General features: G+C 42.1%; 1 protein-coding gene across 8 annotated transcripts in view; it reads right to left on the reverse strand.

Moving 5' to 3' along the window:
* The window catches only part of LRRC9 (leucine rich repeat containing 9), an 87,272-nt gene that overhangs the window by 17,877 nt on the left and 45,043 nt on the right, over positions 1 to 24,352 (reverse strand). For 7 of the 8 annotated variants that reach the window (XM_065593809.1, XM_065593810.1, XM_065593808.1 and 4 more), the window contains 11 exons: positions 23,238 to 23,378; positions 20,991 to 21,168; positions 19,434 to 19,654; positions 18,340 to 18,462; positions 17,821 to 17,951; positions 17,190 to 17,298; positions 16,591 to 16,730; positions 12,642 to 12,778; positions 11,453 to 11,670; positions 11,194 to 11,262; positions 5,562 to 5,687 (listed from right to left, as the gene is read on the reverse strand). In XM_065593809.1, the coding sequence (XP_065449881.1) occupies positions 5,562 to 5,687; positions 11,194 to 11,262; positions 11,453 to 11,670; positions 12,642 to 12,778; positions 16,591 to 16,730; positions 17,190 to 17,298; positions 17,821 to 17,951; positions 18,340 to 18,462; positions 19,434 to 19,654; positions 20,991 to 21,168; positions 23,238 to 23,378 (1,593 nt within the window). The remainder of the gene's footprint in view (positions 1 to 5,561; positions 5,688 to 11,193; positions 11,263 to 11,452; positions 11,671 to 12,641; positions 12,779 to 16,590; positions 16,731 to 17,189; positions 17,299 to 17,820; positions 17,952 to 18,339; positions 18,463 to 19,433; positions 19,655 to 20,990; positions 21,169 to 23,237; positions 23,379 to 24,352) is intronic. The other variant, XM_065593807.1, reaches the window with a different exon arrangement.

A 24,352-nucleotide genomic window follows, 5' to 3' on the forward strand; every position in this document is an offset into this window, starting at 1 on the left:
GGGCTTCCATTGGCTGAATTCCCTGACCAGCAGGCCAGATTGAGAAGTGTTTCCATTTGGCCAACTAGGTTTGATCCAGTGCATTGGTTTGTACTGTTCAACAGGCACAACTTGGACTGCTTCTGAACAGCTCTCTTCTGCTTGATCTAACCATTCGGCATCCACGCCATGAGGTACAGGCTGCCCAGATCTGGATGCCACATCTGACCACAATGTTCTGACAGAAGATCTGGAAGGAGGGGAAGAAGTCTGAGAGGTTGGACTGATAGACTGAGTAGATCGGAGAACTGACATTATCTCGATAAGGCTGGCACAATGAGTATCGGTTTGGTGTGATCTTGTTTGTTTGAGACAGACCTGAGGAATGAGCCGAATGGCAGGGAAGGCATAGATTAGCACAAACCCCAAGCTCAGTTAGAAGGCATCAGTGAGAGAGCAAGGACTGACCCACTTGAGAGCAAAATTGTGAGCATTTCTTGTTGTCATTTGTTGAAAATAGGTCAACAGATGGAATGCCCTAGGCCCTGAAAAATCGACCTCAAGATGCTGTTCTTCACAGACCACTTGAAAGTTCTGGAGAAATTCCTGCTGAGGTGGTCAACCAGCTGATTCTGGGACCCAGGTGAGTGAGCGGTCATCGGGACAGTGTCTTCCTTGATGCAAAAGTGCTTAATTGCTTCCTGATAGAGCTGACTGGACTGAGTTCCTCCCTGCTTGTTCACATAATACATTGCTGTTGTATTGTTGGTAAATACATGAATGGAAAAGCTCCCTGATGAGAAGGAGAAAGGGGTGGCAAACGTTGTAAATTGCTCAAAGCTTTAGAAAACTGATATGTAGCATGGTATGTAAAGAACAAAATTGTCACACATAGCTGAATATAATTTGTTGGGGAATAGTCAACATGGTTTTTGTAAAGGGAAATCATGCCTCACCAATCTACTAGAATTCTTTAAGGGGGGGGAGTCAACAAGCATGTGAACAAGGGGGATCCAGTGGATATAATGTATTTAGACTTTCAGAAAGCCGTTGACAAGGTCCCTCACCAAAGGCTCTTAAGCAAAGTAAGCAGTCATGGAATAAGAGGGAAGGTTCTCTCATGGATTGGTAACTGGTTAAAAGATAGGAAACAAAGGTAGAAATAAATGGTCAGCTTTCAGAATGGAGAGAGGTAAATAGTGGTGTCCCCCAGGGGTCTGCACTGGGCCCAGTCCTATTTAATATATTCATAAATGATCTGCAAAAAGGGGTAAACAGTGAGGTGGCAAAATTTTCAGATGATACAAAACTACTCACGATAGTGAAGTCCCAGGCAGACTGTGAAGAGCTACAAAAGGATCTCTCAAAACTGGGTGACTGGGCAACAAAATGGCAGATGAAATTCAGTGTTGATAAATGCAAAGTAATGCACGTTGGAAAACAATCTCAACTATACATATAAAATGATGGGGTCTAAATTAGCTGTTACCACTCAAGAAAGATCTTCGAGTCATTGTGGATAGTTCTCTGAAAACATCCACTCAATGTGCAGTGGCACTCAGAAAAGCTAACAGAATGTTGGGAAGTATTTTCTCACACAATGCAAAGTCACCCTGTGGAACATTTTGCCAGAGGATGTTGTGAAGGCCAAGACTATAACAGGGTTCAAAAAAGAACTAGATAAATTCATGGAGGATAGGTCCATCACTGGCTATGAGCCAGGATGGGCAGGGATGGTGTCTCAAGCTTCTGTTTGCAAGAAGCTGGAAATGGGCGACACGGGATGGAGCACTTGATGATTACCTGTTCATTCCCTCTGGGGCACCTGGCATTGGTCACTGTCGGAAGACAGGATACTGGGCTAGACAAACCTTTGGTCTGACCCAGTATGGCCGTTCTTATGTTCTTAGGTCTCCTGTTCTTTCCACAAAGGTTGGGCTCTCAGTGTCCCCAGATGTGCACATCAGCCTATCATCGAGACAAACATAACGATGGTTGTGTTTGGGGGCAGGGAGGGGTGGAAATGAGCAAAATGTACAACTGCACAAACATTGCTCTGATCCGTCTGCTGCTCTAGGGATGCCAGCACTGCCAGAGGCACCTAAACTAGCATGTGCGAAGAATGACAGTTTGGGTGTTAAAACCAATCTTAATCTTCCCTGAAGAGAATGGAGACAAGCTCGCATGCCAAATGACATAAGTACAAGGGGCCATGTGGAGCAGCAACTTCAAACATACTCAGACTGTGGAGAGGGGGCAAGATTTGAGCACAGGCATAGCTGGTGAATCGTCTGAAACCACTCCAGGAAAAAAAAGCCAACAAACTTGTGGAGTCGAGTAGGGATCCAATGAACTCTATTTTCCGTGTTGGAACTAATGTGGATTTTCATTTGTATAGGATGAGTCCCAGATGATCAAAGAGACATGGTATAAGTTGGACATGACTAAGGACTTGGTCTTCCGATTTGCCCTGCACAAGCGAATAGTCCCGTTACGGGAGACATTCCCTCCCTCCTGAGATATGGCATTTGGTGAATACATGCAAGGAAGAGGACAGGCAAAAGGAGAGTACTGTGTATTGCTAATGTTGGTCTGCTATTACAAGTCTCAGCAACTTCCTGTGGCTCGGCAACAATGCCATATGGAAGTAGGTGTCCTGAAGACTGAGGGCAGCAAACCAGTCATTGTGATCTAACAAGGGGCGGGTGAGAGGGGAGGGTCACTAGGGTGACCATACAAAACCTAATATATATGACGCACACGTTGCCATTTCAAAGATCAAGTATGGATTTCAGACCCCGCCTTTCACTTGGGAGATCAGAAACTACCGGGAATAAAACACCATCCCCCAATTTTGAAGAAGGACTTCTTCTATGACCTTTGAAGTTCTTGATGAAGTAACAATTTTTTAGATGGATACCTGAAAAGGGATGGGAGGAATTGGATAGTATGTCCCACTCTCAAAGTGCTTAAGATTCATTTGCCTCCAGTTATGGTTTCCCAATCATAGCAAAAGTGGGACAGTCTGTCCCCAGAGAAAGGAGATACGAGAGGGAGATTGCTGGTGGTTAGAATGCTGTCCTGGAGACAAAAGTCAAAAAGGGCTTTTTGCCCAAAGCTGATAGAGGATGAGCTGGCTGGTTAGAGGTGGAACCAGAGAACCACCTCCTCTGTTATTGATGCCTCCTCTTTGCAAAGGCCTGCTGCCTAGAATAGGCAAGGTGCCTGAAATACTGCTGGAAGTATTGAGCATATCGTTGCGGACCCCTGTGTGGCTGGGGTACAAATCTCCCCTCCCCCCAAAAGAGCGTAATGTAACATGAGAGTCTTTAAATAAGCGTTGAGTCTCACTGGTTTTCTCAGAAAACAGAAACCACCTATCAAAGGGGAGGTCTGCTATATCCTGTTGAACTTCAAGGGCTATGCCAGAGTGCTGTATCCAGGAGGCTCTTCTCATTGTTACAGCTGAGGCCATAATCCTGGAAGAAGTGTCTGCTACATCAAGCGCCCGCTGGAGTGATGTCTTGGCTACTAGGTAGCCCTCTACCAGGAAAACCTTACATTTCTCCTTCGCATCTTCTGGCAGACTGTTGGTGAATTTGGCAAATGTGTTCCAGTTCACAAAATCATACTTAGATAAAAGAGCCTCTTATTAGCTATGCACATTTGGAGAGACAAGGCGAAATAAATCTCTCTGTTCATTAAATCCAGTCTCTTGGCCTTTTTCTCCTTGGGCATCAATTTGTATCTTCCCTGGTGTGTCCTCTTGTCTGTGGCAGTAACCACAAGGGAGTTTGGACCCGGGAGAGAGGAGAAATATTCAAAGCCTTGAATGGGGACATAGTACTGCTTGCCCACATGTTTAGTCAAGGGAACTAAGGAAGCTAGCATGTGCCACAAGGTCTTCACTGGCTCCCAGAGAGGTTCATTTATAGGGAGGGCAACCCTCCCAGGGGCTGAGGACTGAAGAATGTCCAAAAGTTTGAGTATTCTCTTGGACAAACTAAGTTTGGATGCCCAAAGCTTCTGCAGCCATCCTCCTTAGAAGGTCTTAGTAAGACTTAAAGTCTTCTGGAAATAGGGAAGATGAGTCTGGGACCTTGGACTGATCCAATGAGGAGGATGACAGAGGCTGTGCGAATGGACCCTCCTATGGCAAGTCCTGTTCCTGTCACTTTGCTGTATCAAAAGCTTGATGGAAGCAATATCAGTCTGGTATTATCAGAACCAAAGAGGACAGTACATTTGTGTGGAAGTCATTGTCACTATCAATATTGCATCATGGTAATAATATTGTACTGGTAATAACATTGGATTTTCCTGGAACTTTTTAGAAAAGTATCTGATGAAGGATGCAATTAGTAAGTTCCACATAAATACACTTCTCTCCATGCAAAAGGCCTCCATACACCCCTGAACATATCAGTCCAAATTCAGCCTTGCTATAAGTGGTCGTAACTCCTTCCACGACAATGAATGGAGTTATACCTCCTTACACAAAGCCTGGTTTTGGCCCATCAAGCCTGCATCTGAAATCCACATTTCATTTCTCTTAGATTCATAGATGTTAAGGTCAGAAGGGACCATCGTGATCATCTAGTCTGACCTACACAAACCACAGAACCTCGCTCAGTAATTTCTGCATCAAGCCTGTAACCTGTTTGAGCTATACTATCATCGAGTCTTAACTTGAGCACAGTTATATTGTTAAATAAGAGGCAAGATCATTGTACTAAAGGGCTCACCAAATAACAATGTCAAGATTAAGTGTATCTTATAAATAAGAGAGGCAGAGCAAACAAAATAAGACAGTCTAACCCCTGTTTTTCTCTGAAAAAAGATTTAAGACTGTCATGGGTGGCAAGAGATTTAAGGGTAATAGTGAAGAGCAAAATAGGTACCAGTTTGTGATGCCTCTGGTAGCAAAAAAGGCCAATGCAATTTTGGACAGCATGTGCAGAGCCATTGTTGTCAGGAAGTAGAAAGTAATAGTCCCAGACTAAGATTTTCAAAGGAGCCTAAATTAGTTGGGTGCCCAAGTGCCTATGAAAGACCTGATTTCTTCATCTCAGCCCTTGTCTATACGATGCTGTATAAAAGCACCCGGAGTACTGTGTTCATTTCTGTGCATCTCATTACTAGAAAGCCATTTACAAATTGAAGGGAACATAGGGAAAGCATCAAAAATGATAAGGGACTAGAGATTTGTTTTAGGAGGAAAGATTAAGAGAGTCTACACAACAAAGTAGAGAGGATCATGCTAAGATTCTACAAATATCTGAGGGTGGAAGGAGGAATTATTAGAATAGTAAAGGTGGGTAAAACTAGGGGCAATGGGACTAATTAAGGTTAAATTTAGGCTGAATATCTGGACAAATTTCCTGACAGTGTTAGGTTATGCAATAGCCTCTCAAGTGAAGTGGTGGAAGTTCCATTACTTGAGTCTGAATTGGACAATGCATAATGGTGTATGTGAAAACAATCCTTCATTAAAAGAGAGGACCTTCTGGATCTAACAGGTCTTTTCATTTCAAAGTTCTAAGATTTCAGTTTGACTCTAATAATGTTGAATTTTGCTTTACTTGTTGTTCTATTAAATGAAGCTCAGCTCTTGCTCTCTCCTCCATGCTCACTGTCATTCCATCTAACACTTGCAGGTTGGGCAATCGAAACACAAGCAGTGGACGATGGGACATCTTGCGAGTAACCTGAGGAGAGAGAATATAAGTTATCCTAAAAATGGAATCCTGATCCAGAAGGATAACCTGGGAATAACTTGCCTCAAGAATAAATGTCTGAACCAAACCACAAAGCCAAAAATGAATGGAGATGACCATGCTCTGTTCCTGTCCCAGGCAGTGTTATGGACAGAAGAGGACATAAAAAATTATATTCTAGTGTCTGAACCCTGCTGACAGATGCTAACTGATGCTTGCTGATTCATGGTAGCAGGTGTACCTTGTTAACACCACCTTGGACATGAGAGGTGAGAGTATCCCTCTGAATGAGGGTTTTAGGGTTTGGAAATATGCAATTCTAAGGAAGGAATGCCACAAACAGCCAAGTCTGGAGAGAAAGTTTGGGTAGAAGTTAAAGTTGCTTGGCTTCCTGCACTTCCTGTTGGGCTTCCTGCTCCTTCATAAATTGCACCCAGGTTTTTTTCTGCTTTTCCTGGGCTACTGCCTGAACTTGCTGGAGTTGATTCTGCTGGGTTTTCATCCATTTCAGAATCTCATCCATTTCCCCTTTTTACATTGCTCTAATAGAGAAAGTTTGAAAAATCTCACAACTCCAGGAAACGTATTTGAGGAAATGGCATTTCCACCCTGCTACAAAACACATCCAGCACATTGTCTACAGGGTCAACTCTCAACTCTTTGAGGGGTTTATCTCTATTAACAAGGTAACACAAATAAACAGCAGTAGGGTCTACAGAAAATTTTTGCCACCATTCCAGGTTCAAGCACCTGCTCAAAATTCTGCAGGATTCATTCTAATACCACTACTGTGGCTTTTATGATTAGCACATTTAAAAAAAAAACAAATCATAATACCTTTCACTTTTTACAGTGTGTTTCATCCAAGGATCTCAAAGGATTTTTGTAGGTATACATATTTGTAGAGAGAAAAACTGAGGCAAAAATAAAGTAAAGGTCAAATTTTTAGCTCCTGACCTTAAATTTTTATAAGCCCAAACTGTAGGTGCAAATAAACGTGTAAATAATTTTGTGCCTGAATTATTTGCATCCACAATTTAGATCATTTGCAAAGTGCTTTAAACTGCAGGCAGGGCCGGCTCTGGCTTTTTGGCCGCCCCAAGCAAAAAAAAAAACAACCCAGTGATCTGTGTGCCAGTTCGCAGGTGCAGGGGGCTAGCGGGGGGGGGGGGGGGGGAGAGAGGTAGGCAGTGGGGAGGAGAGAGAGAGAAGGGGGCGGCCAGGGCTACAGCAGGGCGCTGCCACGCAGCCCCTCCCGCTACGCCGCGCTGCCTGCCAGGAGGGCTCCACTCTGATCGGCGGGGAGGGAAGGATGAGGACTGCCCTGCCGGGCTTGTTGCAGGGCGCTCCTGTCCTCCGCGCCGCCGCCCCTTACAGGGCGACCGGAGCAGAACAAACAAACAAAAAAAAGCAGCCGTGCCGCCCTAGGATCAGTAGCGGATTTACCATGGAGCCAGGCCCACATTCCAGGGGGGCCCCGACCAGGCCCACTCTTCTCCACCCCCCGCTCTCTCCTGCGGGGAGCAGAAGTTTGGTGCTCCTGGCACTGAGGCTCCTGCTGCAGTAGGGCAGCCAAGCTCCCCCTCCCCTGCCTCTTCTCACAGCTTGCTCCCTTCCAGCCCTTCCCCTCCCTGCCGCCGATCAGCTGTTTGCTGGCAGGAGGGCGGGGGATGAGCACAGCCGCAGCATGCTCACCTGGGGAGAGGAGGCAGAGAAGAGGTGGGGATGGGATCTTGGGGAGCGAGGTGGAACGACCAGACCTACTCTGACTGCAGAGCTGCACAGCCAGGCTGAAAAAAGAAGGTGCTGCTCAGCTTCCTGGACTTTGCAGCTGGACACACACCACCTTCTGGGTCCTACTGCTGGTTGAGCTCCCTTCTGTGTGCTGGGAGTCATCCTTCATCTTGTACAACAGTGAGTGCCCATGGTGGGCAGGGGGAAGGAAGGGGCATGGGATGGGGGGGGTTAGAATCAAGCACCTTCTTTTGGAAACAACCTCTTTCAACAGTATTAGGACAACACCCAGAAGGAAGCAGCACAAAGGACCAACGGACACAGATTTTGAATCTGGTATAGATTTGCATGAGAGGGAAGCTGCTATAAATGTGAGGTGTCTTGCAGAGGACACTGGGTTTTGTCAACATCGGAGCATTGATCCGGATTGGCAAAAGCCCGGCTCCACCCCTCCCCTATCTAACTCACCTGGCCAGTGAAGTTAAGAGGAGCAACTAGTTGGTAACAACAACAAGATGGAGTATGTGAGTGCATGAGTGTAATATAGATCATATGCATATGATACAGTGTTGATTGATGCATGTATTACCAATGAATGTGGCGTTTGCCATATTCCCCCTGAAAAGATCCTGTGCAGTACTTTAAGTACAACAACCCCACTTCCCCTGCACCCAGACTCCCCCCCTCACCCCGCTGAGCTCCAACCACTTTCACTTGGTCCCCCCTGCAGATTTCCATTGCCCCTGCACCTGGCACCTCCCTGTGCATCCAGATCCCCCACTGAGCTGCCTGCACCCAGACTTACCCCCACAGAACCCTCTTACCCCCCCCCCCCACAGAACCTTCTTACCCCCACTACAGAACCCTCCTACCCCCATTTGGAACCCCCCACACTAAGTCCCTCTGCACTTGGATCCTGCTGCTGGACTGAGCCTCCCTGCCCACATCTGGTGCACCTGGCACAAAAGGAGCAGGGCCCCAGGGTGTTTCTGTGGCAGGCCTGGTCCTTGTGCTGTGTCAGGGTCAGGTTCAGTCTCACTGCCAAGTCCCTGTCTCAGGGGAGGGGGAAGGCTGCAGGGTGATCTCCCACCTCCATGCAGGCAGTGGCCTGTGCTCTCCACTGCCATGGTGGAGCTTCCACATTTATTTATTATAAAAAAAAATCAGAATTTTAAAATATTATGCACAGAATTTGATGCAGAATTCCCTCAGGAATATGGGGCACTGTACAGCTGTGATGGTGGGACTGTGAAGGGGGTGCTGGACAGTAGGGGATCTGTGGGTGGGGGAGCTGGGGAGGAGGTATGGTGTGCAGGGTGCTGTGTAGTTGTGGTGGGATGTCAGCGGGAGGGGTCTCTAGGCAGGGGGTGCTGGGCATAGGGATCTGTGGGGGAAGTCTCTGGGTGAGGGGGCACTGGCATAAGAGCAGGACACTGGGCAGGGGGCAATATGGAAGGGGCACGCTGGCAGCGCAGGGCTGGGCGGGCCAGTGTGCGTCTAGCAGTTTGGGGTTTGTAAATAGTGCCCTTGTGCTGGGCTGAGTGGGGCCACTTCTGCTGTGCTGCGTCTCATTGCCCCCAACCGGCCCCTCACTCTGCGGACCACCCTCCATCACATGCCCTATTTCCCCAATGGGGGCCCACAAATATGCTTGGCGCCGGACCCCCAAAAAGTTAATCCGGCCCTGCCTAGGATTGGAATGCCGCCTCGTTCAATCTGCCGCCCCAAGCACCAGCTTGCTCGGCTGGTGCCTGGAGCCGGCCCTGACTGCAGGTCTAAATAAACAGAAGTCCAAAAAATGGGCCTGAAATTATTTGTGTCCACAAATTTGCACTAGCAAAATCAAGGCATGGTTGAGGTCAAACTGAAAATTTGGCCCGAGAGATTTGCTCATGGTGACATAGTGATTCAGTGGCATAGACCAGAATAGAACCCAGAGGTGAGAACTCGTATTGCTGTGCTATAAAAACTACCGATAGTGTCTCAGCATTTTAATAGCAGATTCTGAATGGTCCAAAACCAGTGTAAAGAACACTGGAGTACATTAGTAAATTAAGCTTTGGTAAAGTCAAAACTCACTTCAGACTATCCAGCGGTTGCTTGATGCAACACTCTAGCATTCACTCTGCCTGTCATGCCACTCCCACCAGACTTGCCCTTTAGTGGCCTAAAGGAATCCCATTTTTGGTGGTCATGTATGTTTCTCTACTCAATATTCTTATTTTTATATCTTAAAGGGTATAAAATAAAATATATTGGGGCAGATCCTCAGTTGGTGTAAATTGTCATAGCCACATTGAAATCAATGGAGCAATAATAACTAACCAGCCAAGGAGCTGCTTTACACTTTTAAAAGCACTAACACTGGAAAAACTGTGACTTACCTGTCACCTACAAGTGACCTTGCAGGCTACAGGCCTTGTCTGAGATAGGTGTGACTTTACCAGTAGTGTATTTTGGTGTATAACGGTTACTGCTGATCAATATGAATTCTAAGCTTTGTAAAAGGTAAATATAACGTTCCTAAAATGCCCCTTGCAATGTTTACACCTACTGATAGTCTGTTCTGTTCATAGATTGCAGCTGATAAAGAAAGCTGCTATTACTGTTCTCCTGTGCCTGTTTTATTTAACCATATGATCCCATTTTCAAATGTCTTCCTTGGCTACCAGAGAAGTTGCACATTGATTTGATAGCATTGTAGCATACCTACTCGTACTGGACCTAAACAGCAACCTGACATGTTTTCCTCTGTGTCCCTAGCTGATTTTGTTTTTAAGGTCAAAGTCTGCAGATTTACTAACTGTAAAAATAAATGCAGAGACCTTTAAGACTCTGGCTTTTGTAATTTGATCCCGCGAGGTGCCGAGTATCTCCTGAGAAGCCTGACGCTATAAACTCCAGTGATACCAAAGGGAGTTGCAGGTGCTGAGGATCAAGCCCTGGTATTTAGAGCTACATTTATCGTTTCCTATTAGAAAATAAATATATTTCTGTTTTAAATTCACAACTGAAAAGGTTTTGTTTGATGCTGCTTTTGAGTGTGCTCGTTATAAGGCAAATTACATTAGGCTGAGATCCTGCAATCCTTACTCAAGCATGTGGTCTCAGTCAGATCACTCCTGCCCCTTTAAAGTCAATCGGTATTTGACTGATTGGACCCACTCATGTCCGTAAGGGTTGGCAGGATCCATAGTTATAGATGTGTAGGACCAAAGGCACAGGACCTTCAGTGTGGAAATGGTTGAGGACAAGTTTTTCACGTCTATTTTATAATCTTATAAACTTTGTGTTCTCTAGGAGAGAAGAAGCCAAACAATTGTAACCAGAGACAAATTCAAACCTAAAAATCCTGATGGACGTTTCATGAAGGGCACTGCATAAATAGTATTATCAGGGAACCTCTTCTTACATTCTATAAAAAATGGTTCAGATCTCCTTTAACATTCGTTGATCTATTTCATAGACCTGACTTGTTTTGGAATATTAAAAAGACAGCTCACCACCATTCACTTTCTGAATTTACCTTGCAGCACGGAAAAGAATAATATGTAAAAGAATGATTGCACTCAAATCACCAACTTGACAGGCACTAAGAGATAAATCAACATCCATATTAGGACTACAAAACGGTAAGTGACTGGAACTTAGTAATTAATTAAGGAGAAATTCCCAACTATAATGAATTAGAAAGGTTAATTACCCACAACATAAACTTAAATATATATCTAGTATACATGATCATACAAAGTAACATACTCACTGGATTTCCATATATTGAAAGCTCTTTAAGACTAGGAACAACTTCAAGTTTTTCCAGTTCAGACAATTCCTGTTCACAAGTTAAAAAATAAGTTAGATGCTATCACATTTCAAAGCCTCGGAGCCAAATTTATTTACTTTGGCCAAATGCAGGGATCTTTACCCAGGCAAAACCACTGAAGGTAATGAGAATTTTGTCTGAATAAGGATCTCAATATCTGGCCCATTGAATCTATAGTCTCAACACCAATATATTTTACCTGAATTTTATTAAGTCCCAGGAAAAGTTTCTGTAATTTTACTAAAGGCTGTAAATTGTTCAGTTCTCGTAGTCGGTTTTCCTCTAGGTGAAGTGCCAAAAGGGAGGTCTGTCTAGCAAAGGAGCCCTCTGCAATTGTTTTTATACGGTTATGATCCAATACCAACTCCTGCAGAAGCTGTAGACCTTCAAGTCCTTCGATTTGACTGATTTCATTACCTGATGAACCAAGATTATACGTGGGAAATGAGATGAAATGCGGTTGGTATTTGATTGTAGCACAAAACAACCCTTAACAAAAACAGTCTGTGGTAGAGAACTTCCCAGATTATCTATACACTGTGTAAAAAGGCATTTCTTCTGATTCATTTTAAATGTACTGCCTTCCAATACCACAGAGTGCCTCTTCGTTACTGAGTTACAGAAAAGGATGAATTTGAGTGCCCAATGGGCCTTCTCTGTACCATTACAGTGACTGCAGTGTTGCTCCTTGAACTTTCTCCTTTGGGAAGTACTATCTTGCTTTATATTATAAGGAAGGTCCCCCAGCTTCTAGAGATCTGACTGTCCAAAATTGCTTGGCTAATCTCTATTTAAAGCAAATTATCTTTCTAATTAATAGTTAGGCTGCTGAAGAAGACTAAGATCAAATCATCATGGTTGTTCAAATGCTGTAAAATAGCTGGATTTTAATGACACAGTATCATATTTGTTAGGATCGAGCTCTCTCAATTAATGGTTCCAGTCTTACAAAAATTTACTACCCTGAGTAGTCCCAGTGATGTCCATGGAGCTACTCATTGCAGTAAGTGCTGTGGGCGAGATTCTTAACTGAGATCCAGCCCCAGGGCATAAAGGGGACAGATTCTAGCCACAATTAGCCAGCAAGGAATTTCTTTGGCATAAGGGAATACCCCCTGGCATAAAACTGCCAGAGGCGTCTTTCTGCACTAGCTGTCCCTTCTCTTTTCAATGTAGGGGTGTGTCAGGGTTGGGGAGGGATTATGAGAGGGTGTGGTGAGGTACACTATACTACGCCTAAAGAACCCTAAACCAATGGCATAAATTAGGCCATCCCCATAGCCAAGTTGAGCTTGGCCAGTGTTTGCAGGACTGGAATCAAAGTTAGCTTCCCTGTAGAACATTATATCCTGGCTGCACAAATATAAACAAATGCTCTTATTACTTACCCTGTAGAAACAGCAATTTCAAATTTTTTAGCCTACTAAGCTGTAGCTGGGCCAAGTTACTAATTCCATTGTAGCCCAAATGAAGAACTTCTAAACTTTGCATGATTGGGGGCAGATTTTCACCAAATCCTGCATCCCTAAAACAATTAAGCAAGGAGGAACATGAGGCCAGATAATTTCCAAACATTTCCCCCAGTAAACAGTAATTTAAGCATTTCTCTCCCATTAACATCAGTTATAGACACTTTATGTAGGTAAACAGGAATTTACTAACTGGTCCAGGTTCAATAGAAATTATACCTGTCTACTACAGAAAGACTAAAAAGCACCGAAAGAAATCTAGTTTTTGAAGTTTCAACAGCTTTATACAGACTTCTGTGCTTATGGAAGGTAGGCCAGGTTTTACTGGATGCAGACCATGGAAATCAAACAAACATGGAAAACCACTCTTCTGCCCACAAAAGGCCTGAATACATATAATGGAAACAGCAGGAAATTGCTGTTAAATTTAGTAAAATATTTATGTAACCTTTGGCTGTATTCTCACAACAGCCCTGTGATGGTGTGGCAAAACCAAACAGCAGCATGCAATATCTTACTACTTTACTTATAAAAGCTTCGTTTTTGTAACATATGACCATAATGAAGGAGTGTGGGATGACAGATTGAGAAAGGCACTGGCAGGAACTCCGGAGTTCTTATTTCAGCTTTGCCACTGCCCCATGACCCAATCACATAGGTAGCTGAATGATTCCTGAAGGTGCACAGCAACCTGAATTCTCATTAAACCACTAAAATTAGTAGCTGCTTAGGTGCAAGTGATCATGATTTGATTAAACTGTTATGTGCAGAATAAAGCTCAAACCAGTGATATATTATATACTTATTGCTTTAAAAAAGCCAATTTCACAAATCTAATAATTATGAACCAAATCCGCTGGAAGAGAGAATTTAAGCATTGGCCAAGGACAGCAATTGTGAGTGGGGTGCAGAGAAGGCACGGGCATGTTTAAGGGACTTTTGGGTTGCTGGACTTATAAACTGGAGGGGAAAAGGACACTGCCCAACTTACTTGGGGTGGGTCTTTCGCTCATGGTTTGTTTATGAACCCTAGTTGCAGTGTTTTCCCAAATTAATACTGAGTCATTTCCCTCCTTTTATTAAAAGTTTTTGCTACCCTCAGACTCTGTGCTTGCGAGAGGGGAAGTATTGCCTCTTAGAGGCGCCCAGGGGGTGGTGTGTAATTGTCCCAGGTTACTGGGTGGGGGCTCGAGCTGGTTTTGTGTTTTATTGTTGAAAAGGAACCCCTAGATACTGAACCTGGCCCTTGTTGCTGCTGACTCCACCTGGCAGAAGGGTTATATTTGCATAAGTGTCACTGAATTAAAAAGTTAGTTTTCTAGAATATTTCAAAGGCTAGTACTGTATACATAGCAGTTGCAAATTAAAACCTACATAAATGTACATTTATATCTACCCACTATGCAGTACAAACTGGTCAGCAATCTACTGCTACTGGTGCACAACTTTCAGTACGAGACAGATCTGGTCAGAACATTTCAATTGAAATGCTTTTGTAAACAGTTGTGAGACACTTTTTTATTTAAGAATATGCAATGTGAAAACGTTAGTATACTGCAAAATGCTGATATTTGCCATTTTTGCTGCGGGCTAAACTGCTTAATCATTTCTGAAAAAAAATAGTTGTCCATTCAAAACCAATAAAAATCTTAGAATACATTGTCATTTGGCAGCTTTAATCAATAAAACAGAACATTACGGTGCTGAAATTAATAAAAACTAGTCATAGTGCAGTATATTTTTGGAACTGAGCAAAGAATGACATCTTTCTTATTTTGGGTATCACTGTTTCACCTTGCCTACAATCTTACGACACCACTTCACAGCTCCACATCATACCTGATCCTAGTGTACATCAAATAAGCTTTCAAATAATACATGATGTGGATGTGTGTGGGGTAGGGTACAATAAACTCCAAAAATATGACCCTTTTTGAAGAATTGCCACATAGCTATTTCAGCCAGTACCCTTTCCCCCCCAAAAGAACTAAAAACAAATGCATGCCATTTGTACAAAGCTTCCCATTCCCAACTGAATCTTACTGTTCCTTAAATTAATCATGTGCCCTAGAGAAGGAGGAGAGTTTGGAACAAGAAATAAACACATACATATGCCAAATGAACACAAAAAATGAAGGTAGGAAGAGCTGGACACTCATTTGAGAAATACACATATACACAACCAAATCTTACATTTTTCTGTGCTGCTCTGTCACTAATAATATTTCCTAAAAGCATGGAGGGAACTCTGGGGAGCAGCTTGGCAAGTCTTGTCTGATGGGATTGGACTGAAATTGGCTATAGACACTGTCAAAGTTGTAAAGACCTGACTGAATGAAACTTGACATGTTCCTGAAGTTTCAGTCCTGTTAGAATGCAAAAATGAGAAATGCAAACTGAAAGCTGATTTGAAAAAGTTCTTCAGGACATAAATTGACCTAATGTGTTGGTGCCAAAAGAAAGAAAGAAAAAATCGGTATGGATTTCTGCTGCAGGGGATGAGAAAAAGAGCTCTTTTAGGAGATGGGATAGGAGAAGGGATTATTGACAGATAAAAGACTGCTCTGACTAGACACAATATTAAGAAGGAAGTTTGGATGAATATGCAAAAGCACTGCTTGACTCTATTATACAAATAGTAGCATGAATCAGTCACTATGGCATGGAGCTCACAGATTCTAATAAGTGGTTGTGACTGCTATCAGAATACTTGCATGTCTAAAAGTAGCTGAGTTTTCACAGTTTTGGCTCAAAAGAGGTGTACTATTACCTCAGTATCAAGATTACAGTGATTCAATATAATAGCAGGACTTTATACAGCTTTTAAAGATTTCAAGTACTTAATGTCCCTGATAGGCCTGATTAGAGACCTATAAACATGCCATACCAGATCAAACCAATGACCATGGAGTCAGATAACTTGCTTGTGATCAATACCAAATGCTTGAGAGGAAGACAAACAAGCCCCATAATATATCTGTCCAGTTATGCAATGCTGTACAAGGAGAGTGGGAGAAGAGAAGATTGGGATAATTAGTTTGACTTCCGTGGGTCCAGAAGCTGATGAGAGAGACACTGTCTGGTGGATACAGCAAGCAGCACTTGTTTTCTATTCCAGGCTCTGCCAGAAATTGACCTTCACTCAACTTCTTTGTGCTTCAGTCTAAGTCAGTGCACTCTAGGGTGTCTCTGAGCCACAGAGTTAAAGGGTACATCCAGACTACCCGCCATATCGGTGGGTAGCGATCGATTCATTGGGGATCGATATATCGCGTCTCGTTAAGATGTGATATATCGATCCCCGAACGCACTCCCCATCGACTCCGGAACTCCACCGGAGCGAGCGGCGGTAGCGGAGTCGACGGGGGATCCCGCGCCGTCGATCCCGCGCCGTGAGGACCCAAGGTAAATCGATCTAAGATACTTCGACTTCAGCTACGCTATTCACGTAGCTGAAGTTGCATATCTTAGATCGATCTCCCCCCCCCCCCCCCTCAGTGTAGACCAGCCCAAAGGGTCAGTGGCAGTCGAAGGAGTAGCCACTGCTGTTGCAGATTGGGAGGAGCACACTTTCCCCCCTGAAGGGAGTGGGGAGGGGGCAATCCTACGCTGCCAGTCCCCCTCCCATCCCAATAACTGAGGATGGAAGAAGTGAGCCAAAGAGCCTAGGAGAGAGACCAGCTGGATGCTCCCAGTGATGTCAGAGATGCCTGAGTGGGTGGCAAAAGGCCACCGGGCTTCCTTGCCAGAAGACACTCAAGTTAGGTGGGGAGAAGAGAGCATCCCAGGCTTGTCGTCCTCCAGGGACTGCCTTTTTCAGCAAAAGAATACAGGAATTACAAAAGTTCATTTTAAAATGTGACAGTACCTGCTTCCTTTTGAAGGTCCTTGCTGTCCATAGCCACTAGAGGTCACTTTCTGGTACAACTGCTGCCTGTTTGTTAAGTGATTTTGAGGCTTTTGTCTGGGCAGGACTGATTCAATGTGATTGTAATTCAGACACAATATCTGCATAAAGCAAACCACATGAAATGAAACAGAACACTGCTCTGCTAATATAGTAGCAACGGTGCCTATTACAACATATCTCTGCTCTTTCAAATTCAGATAATGAGCTAACAACAGATTGGTTGCTGAATCAATGGTATTCAGGGCTTCAAAAATTCTTGATGCAATAGATAGGCTAGTGGTCAATTTATTTCAACACATGGTTAAATAAGTGGTTTTTAGTCTTTTTGTGACTCATCTGTACTGTATGAATTCTGCTGACTGAAATAACTTTAGAAAGCTGTATTTAATAAATTAGTATATAATATAAGTAATGTAATAAAGATTTCCCCTTGCTCTATTATAAAAGAAATCTGTCAGGCAGGAGTAAAGAAATTTAGAATTTTATATAAAGAGAGAAGATACTTACTGTCACTATAAAAATAGGAAAGAAAAGCACAGAATGAGTGATTAACTCACCTTGACATTAGGCAAGAAGATTAAACCACTGAAAGAGATGAGATTGTTGTTCTGTAAATTCACATTACAAACATTTCTAAACTGGTCTGCTGGTACAAGATCCACCGTTCTGAATTGGATAAAGAAAATAATTACAGAAAAAGGTATCATGCGACACAGATTTCCTGAGCAGGTCTACTGATGTTACATTTCTCACCAGAAATCTAACACCTTCCTTTTACAGGAGCATCCTGATAAAAATCTACAATAAATACATTGTGCTGTTTTCTCAGGTGTATAATACAGAGTTGATATAATTCCTATGTTAAAGACAAAATCCACTTCACCCACATGAAGTCTGAGTAGTTACACTTTAAGTGTGTGAAGTATGAGAACTGAGGGCTGGAGGAAGTGAAATCTACCCCACTGCAGGTATGCAGACTCCCATGGCAACCTCTCCAGTATATGGGCTGAAATACTGGCTGAAGCCCCCTCCATGCTGTTTGCATGGTATAGTAGGATTTTGCCCATATACAGAGACACATATGAACTGAATTATCTAAACCTAGGCTCTGATTTTAATTATATTTTTCTAGCCATTATATTAAATGCTATTTGTAACATATCCGTGCACATTTGAAAATTACTGCACCTGATCGTAGAGGTTGTCCAATTTAATTCTTGCATTTTAGTGAAGTCTGAATGTCCTAGTCTTTCTGCAATCATATCACAGGTAAGTCTGCCACCAAATAAATCTTTAGCACTCTCGATGTCTGCTGTCTCCTGTATAATGACATTTAAAATGAATTTTGTTATATTAAAGAAAACCTAGAACTACAATAAAAAGGTAGGAGTGAAAATTTTCAGCCCAAAAGGTAGTTAAAAAAAAAAAAAAGCCTGAAAATCGGGGCTTAAACTAAAAGTGTCTCCACAACCATCACCTTAGCTTTATACTATCAATGTTGCCTATATTCTTATTGAACAGATTATGGAAATGTTCATATGCTCTAATTAAGTTTAAACTACAGATTTGTTACATGTACTAAAACAATATTCGGTAATTGCGTTAATAAGGGTCAGAAATCATCAGCATGCCCATGCCATCCTGATTTGTAAAAAAGATGGTTTTAACAACAATTACAATAATCTTATGATCTATAGTATAACTTACTACTGCAGTGCCATCTAAGGCTTTGAGAGATGGAAGATGGAATATTACAAACAATCGGTAGTTATCTTGTTTCCACACAATTAGATTTCCATACATGTCCAGCATGACCAGATTATTTAAACCCTGAGAAATAAGACACATAGATCAAGGTTTAATTTTTAAATGTTTGTAAGGAATGAAACCTAGGCTACTCCCTTTAGCTTTAATCATTCTCTCCATCTTACAACTGCATGTGTCAAATCTGAAGCATCATTTAATAAAACCCAGGGCTTCATTCTCATTTACGCTAAGGTGCCTTTACATAACTCTGGCAGTGTAAAGGACCCTTAAAGTGGGCGTAAGTTACACTTCCACTCAGTTTAAAGTCTGTTTACACTACCAGAGTGCTGTGAGTGAGAATCAGGCCCCCAGTCTTGTATATATGCCAGCAGCTCCAGGTGAAAGGAACTGGGATTGCTGCATGTGTGCATGCTTGTGCTCTTGAATTTATTTCCAGTGTAATTCTTCTAATGACAGAGTTAGGCTAGGCACAATAGAGATGCATGGTGTGTGGCTCTCCCTGGAAAACGCTGGGTTCAATCCTGTTAGTTACTCAGCACCTCCTTCAAAGTAGTGAGCACACTCAATTCCAAAAGAAAGTTCAGACTAAGGCTCTTACAAAGGACAATTCCTCTGGGCCCAGTTTTTAAACATGGACATCTAAATTGCATATGCGAAAAGAAGACTGTCAAGCACAATTTAGAGACAAGGTGGGTGAGGTATTGGTCCAACTTCTGTTGGCGAGAGAGACAAGCTTTTGAGCTACACAGAGTTCTCCTTCAGGTCCTGAAGAAAGACTTGAAGAAAAGCTCTGTGTCTCTTTCTCACCAACAGAAGTTGGTCCAATAAAAGATATTACCTCACCCACATTGTCTCCCTAATATCCTCGGACCGACCTGGCTACAGCAACACTGCAGGCACAATTTAGGCAGCCATTTTAAAAAATATGGCTTCCCATATTTAAAAACAGGAAAGATATATTTGTACTGACGTAACAAGCAAATTGTGAATTTACTTTTACCCGCAAGTTCCAAAGCAATCAAGTCCACATTTACCTTTAAATGATATATCTCTTGGTAGGTAGAAACATAGTTATTGCTGATGTATAGTTCTATTAGTGCGTAGGCTCTCTGCAAACCAACCAATGAAGTAATTCTGTTGCTCTCAAGAGAGAGGTAGTGAAGATGAGACAAGTTTTCAAAAACGCATCTTTCCAGGGTGGTGAGATGATTATTATTTACACTAAGTCGTGTTAGTTTGGTGAGTTTTGAAATTCCTGGAAAAATAAATAAGATGTTCTTAAAGCATATATAGTGAGAAGCAAAAGAAGTGGTTAACTTGGATGGTAAAACAAGCTACACATGAGAGATGGCTTGCACACTCAGGCTGTAATATAGGCAGGATCAGGAGAGATCATTCGTGGCCTGCTCTTCTGTGATAGCTAGAACATTTTCCAGAAAGAGGCTACTCACAATCCACTTCACCCCTCTGATTCTTCCTCCAGGAGTAGCAAAGAGCATGGTGAGGGGGAGGGATTAACTGTCCACTCATCTCTCATGCAGCAGGTTCTTTTCCTTGCTCCCTCTTCCTTCATATGCTACAGATGGGCTTTCTTGCACTATACAGAAGACTACGACCCAGTTTTTTAAAGGTATTTAGGTGTTGCTGAGCTCAGCACTGCAACGCCTAACCAATTTAGGAGCCTAAATATCATTTTCAAAAGGGATTTAGGCACATAGGAGCCAAAAGGCCACTGACAGCCAATGGTATTTAGATTCCTAAGTGCCTGTATACTTTAAGAAAATGACATTTAGGATCCTAACTCCGTTAGGCACTACAACACTGAGCACAGCAACACCCAAATACCTTTAAAAATCTGGGTCTATGAACCTAATTTTAAAATCAACTGACAATAACAGTATTTGCCATGACCTATGTGGGGATAGGAGGAAATGTAGCAACTACCCAATAGTTTTTGGAATAGTCATATAGTGTGTATAAGGTAAATCTGTTCTTTTAAAAAGAGAATTTTTGACCTTTTGGAATCATTAGTTTACTAACTTCTTATTTTAGAAATTATTGAGCCAACATATAACTGGCATGGGAAAATGTATGGTTCACTGCAGGAACGTTACATGTCAGTAAGTCTACATACCAAAAATCATGCACTCTTATCAGTTCTGAAAAATTCCTATTAACATAAATAAATTGGTTTTGCTTTTCGGAAACACAATCCATCTGCTTTGTCTCTTTTCTTCATTTCTGCTAAATATCAGAGGGGTAGCCGTGTTAGTCTGGATCTGTAAAAAGCAACAAAGAGTCCTGTGGCACCTTATAGACTAACAGATGTATTGCAGCATAAACTTTCGTGGGTGAATATCCACTTCGTCAGACGAAGGTGCCACAGGACTCTTTGTCGATTTCTGCTAAAGACTCACCACAAAGCTAAAGAGAAGGCAATTATATATTTTTAATATGAAATCTTTAAAATTGTATGCAACTGATAAAGTTAACAGTAAAAAGCCACCCTCTGGAACACTGGACCATATGGGAACATTTATGTTGTGTCTAACTTAATGTCTTGATTTTCACTAACTTCCTAAATACAGTACCTTCTAGATTTGAGATGCAGTTTCCATCTAAAGTGAGCTCTTCAAGATTAAGGCAAGATTCCAGTCCTTCTATTTTAGTGAGATTATTGTTGCTAAATGAGGCCCATCTTAAATTCTCTAATTTTTCCAAGTTGGCAATTTTGGAGAGATGTTGTCCATCCAGATCTAAGACCGTGATCTGTGAGAAAACTCAATTTTAGTATTGAAAGATCTAAGTCAATTAATTCCAACATAGATGCTCAAGGTATATACTGCCTTCACATTCTTCATAGACATTCCCCAGTAATATCAACAGGGCATTTCTTTTTGGATACTGGACATCACAGAGCCCTCATTTTGCAATTCAGGACTTCATTTTTGAACCTCAAGAAATCCCAAACCAACACCAAAACCTCAGCAACCTGCACCAGAACAAGCAATGACTCCACAATAAACTAACCAGCTTCCAAATGCGCCTGTGCAGTTACAGCTTATAAACAGGTACACATTTTTTCTAGTGTGGATCAGACCTCAGTATTAAGATTAATTTAACCTCATCTACCAATGTCACATACATATGATTATATTATTGATTCGCCTGCTTACACATGTTTTCATTCTACGATTTAGGGGTGAAATCATGGCCTCACTGAAGTCAATGGCAAAACATATAATGACTTCAATGGGATCAGGATTTCCCCCTGTATATAGTAACTTTCTAGCTCAGTGTTCTGGCAGAGTTTGAGTGCTTGCTAAGGAAGGATGCATCCCTTACAGCTTTGATTCACCGATAAGCATTCCTTTTGCTTTAATGCATGTAACATCCCAAATTCATTCTATTTTTCTTCATTGCAAAATTCTTGGGCAGGAACAAATGAAATTAGATTCCAAACACATTTTTATCCTTCGGTGTCATCACAGAACCTTCTTTCACAGACACTGGCTATAAACACTCACTTCACAACACACTCGACAGAAAGAGAGCAACCAATCAATGATTCCACCCTTTCTCAGAAAACAACCAGCAAGGCCAGGGCTGGCATTAGGGGGTGGCAAGCAGGGCAACTGCCTGGGGCCCGACGCAACCGGAGTTCCCACAAAGCTAAGTTATGGGCCCCAACCCCAGGCAACAGGGCTCGGGGAGGGAGCTCCACCTTCACGCTCTGATTCACCTCACTGGGTCATCCAGCCTGTGGGTCAGTGTCAACTGCTGGCTGCACTCCCAGAGACCGTCACAAATGCCTTCTGTGGGGGCCTACTTCTTAGTTTCTGCCCTGGGCCTCAGCGAGTCTAATGCCAGCCCTGAGTAAGGCTGCAGTTTTCTTCATCAGGCTAACCAATCATGCAATGATGAAAAAAAATGGCCACACAGCTTAATTTAGCAAGTTGAGTCTCCGGTGGCCCAGGATATTCAGCACTGTCTCCTACCGGTGCTAAACAACCTTTACAGAATTCAAAGCTGTTTCTTATACAGGCTCTGCTAATGGCCAAAGGACAACTTATGTTCTCTCTTGTGTCTATGGTGATATTCCTTTTGGAGAGGATTTTCTCTTTCTACAATAACATACTATATCCCTGTATGAACCCTACTTCATTTTGATGTCACAAAGTGTAACGTTGACACCATATGCTGAAATGTTGGTTCTCTTGGCAATGTCTGTAAATGTGCATTTCTTAATGCACACAGAATAAAACACTATGCTCATCAGCAGAAATGTGTTTTCCTCTAGCTATTCTATACTCTACACAACAAATTGAACTGACAGAGGAGCTTTTAACCTTTTATTCTTGGCAGATTAACATGATTTCAGAAGAGAGGTCAGGACATGGATTATGACAGGCTACGATGAACTTGGATCTTCCTGTGTAGTGTTCTATGGCTTTTCGTTATGTAGTGGAGTTGTAATTGTAGGTTGTCATGCCAGACAAGAGGCAATGTGTGTAGGCCTGAAATTAGACCTACCACCGTTCTTCATGTAATATGGGCTCAGTATTGAAAATTCTATGCATGAACACTGAATATTAAAGTTTCAATATCCTGCCAACTCACAAGAAAAGTTGTATGTACAGAAGAAAAGATTGTGATCTGATATGGAAACTCTTGTGTTTTTATATTCTTAACTTCAGGTACTAGATTACATGTTTAAGTGCTCAAAAAGATATATTTTTAATTAACATGCATCAACTCATAACAAATATAACAAAATAAACACGTGACAGAGATAAATCTAAGGCCTAATACATTATATTTAATAGAGACAGCCTTACCCTAGGATACCAGCTGCTATTGAAATGTGTTTGTGAATCCACCTTGTTCTTGCTAATTTGAGTCAGAATTTTGGCATAAGGATGTACACTCAGAATGCGTGGTCTAGCTTCATCAGTCCTAGAATGTTCTAAAAGAGATGCCTGACAAAATGAAAATACTTAATAGATAGATAATATAACGGTATAAATAATGTACATTTTTCACAGTGTAACATGAAGAAAAGGGCTTTATGGCTTAATCTCCTTATGATTGGGAGCCTGTATCATATGTTAGTAGATCTAATACTTCTGTAGATCTAATAGGTCTAGTAGATCTGACACATGGTAATAAATCTCATCCATTTTTTATGTTTATTATTCATTAAAAAAATGATCGAGGCAAATCTTGAGGCCTTTACTCTGTTTTTGATCAGTTCTTACTCCAGCAAAGTCCCATTCTAGTCAATGAGGGATTGTTGGAGAAAGGACAGAGTAAAACCTGAATAAAGAATAGAATTTGGGCCACGATTTTTGAAGATTAGTGTTAAATAATTTAGCCCTTTTGTTGCTTGCCACTGTCTGGAATTCCTTCTCAGGGTTTGCAAACATGGCGAGTTAGTGTGTAGCAAGCAAAGGTGTGAATCTACAGTGCAACATCTTGCACACACTAATGCTAAGTCGTATTCCAGGACTTTTACTGTGTTGTAGCAGTGTCCACACAGTGAATTAGTGAGTGGCAAGCTGGTGCGCAGTAGATCACACTTGGCTTACTGCACACTAACTCGCCACGTACACAAGGCCTCAGAAGCCTAGACAGTTTTTCTGCTACTTGATTTATCCTTTTTTTTATTTGGCAAACATATTTAATTTCCCGTGTTTTGAACAGAGCTGAAATTAAACAAGGTCATTTTTAACAACTTCAAAATGATCTAAAATCTAACATTATGAAATGTCTTTCATTGTGAACCAGCATCATTCCCAATATCAGCGAAGCTCTGAGTGAGAACAATGTTTGTGAAATAACTGCTGCTTCACAGCCAGCTGCTGAGAGCACAAAATATGGCATTTTCACAGAGCATACGAAACTAGGCGATTTTAAAAATATGATTAAATACAAATTTTAAAATGGAAGTCAG

The sequence above is a fragment of the Chrysemys picta genome, chromosome 4 (genome assembly GCF_011386835.1).
Source record: "Chrysemys picta bellii isolate R12L10 chromosome 4, ASM1138683v2, whole genome shotgun sequence".
NCBI lineage: Eukaryota > Metazoa > Chordata > Testudines > Emydidae > Chrysemys > Chrysemys picta.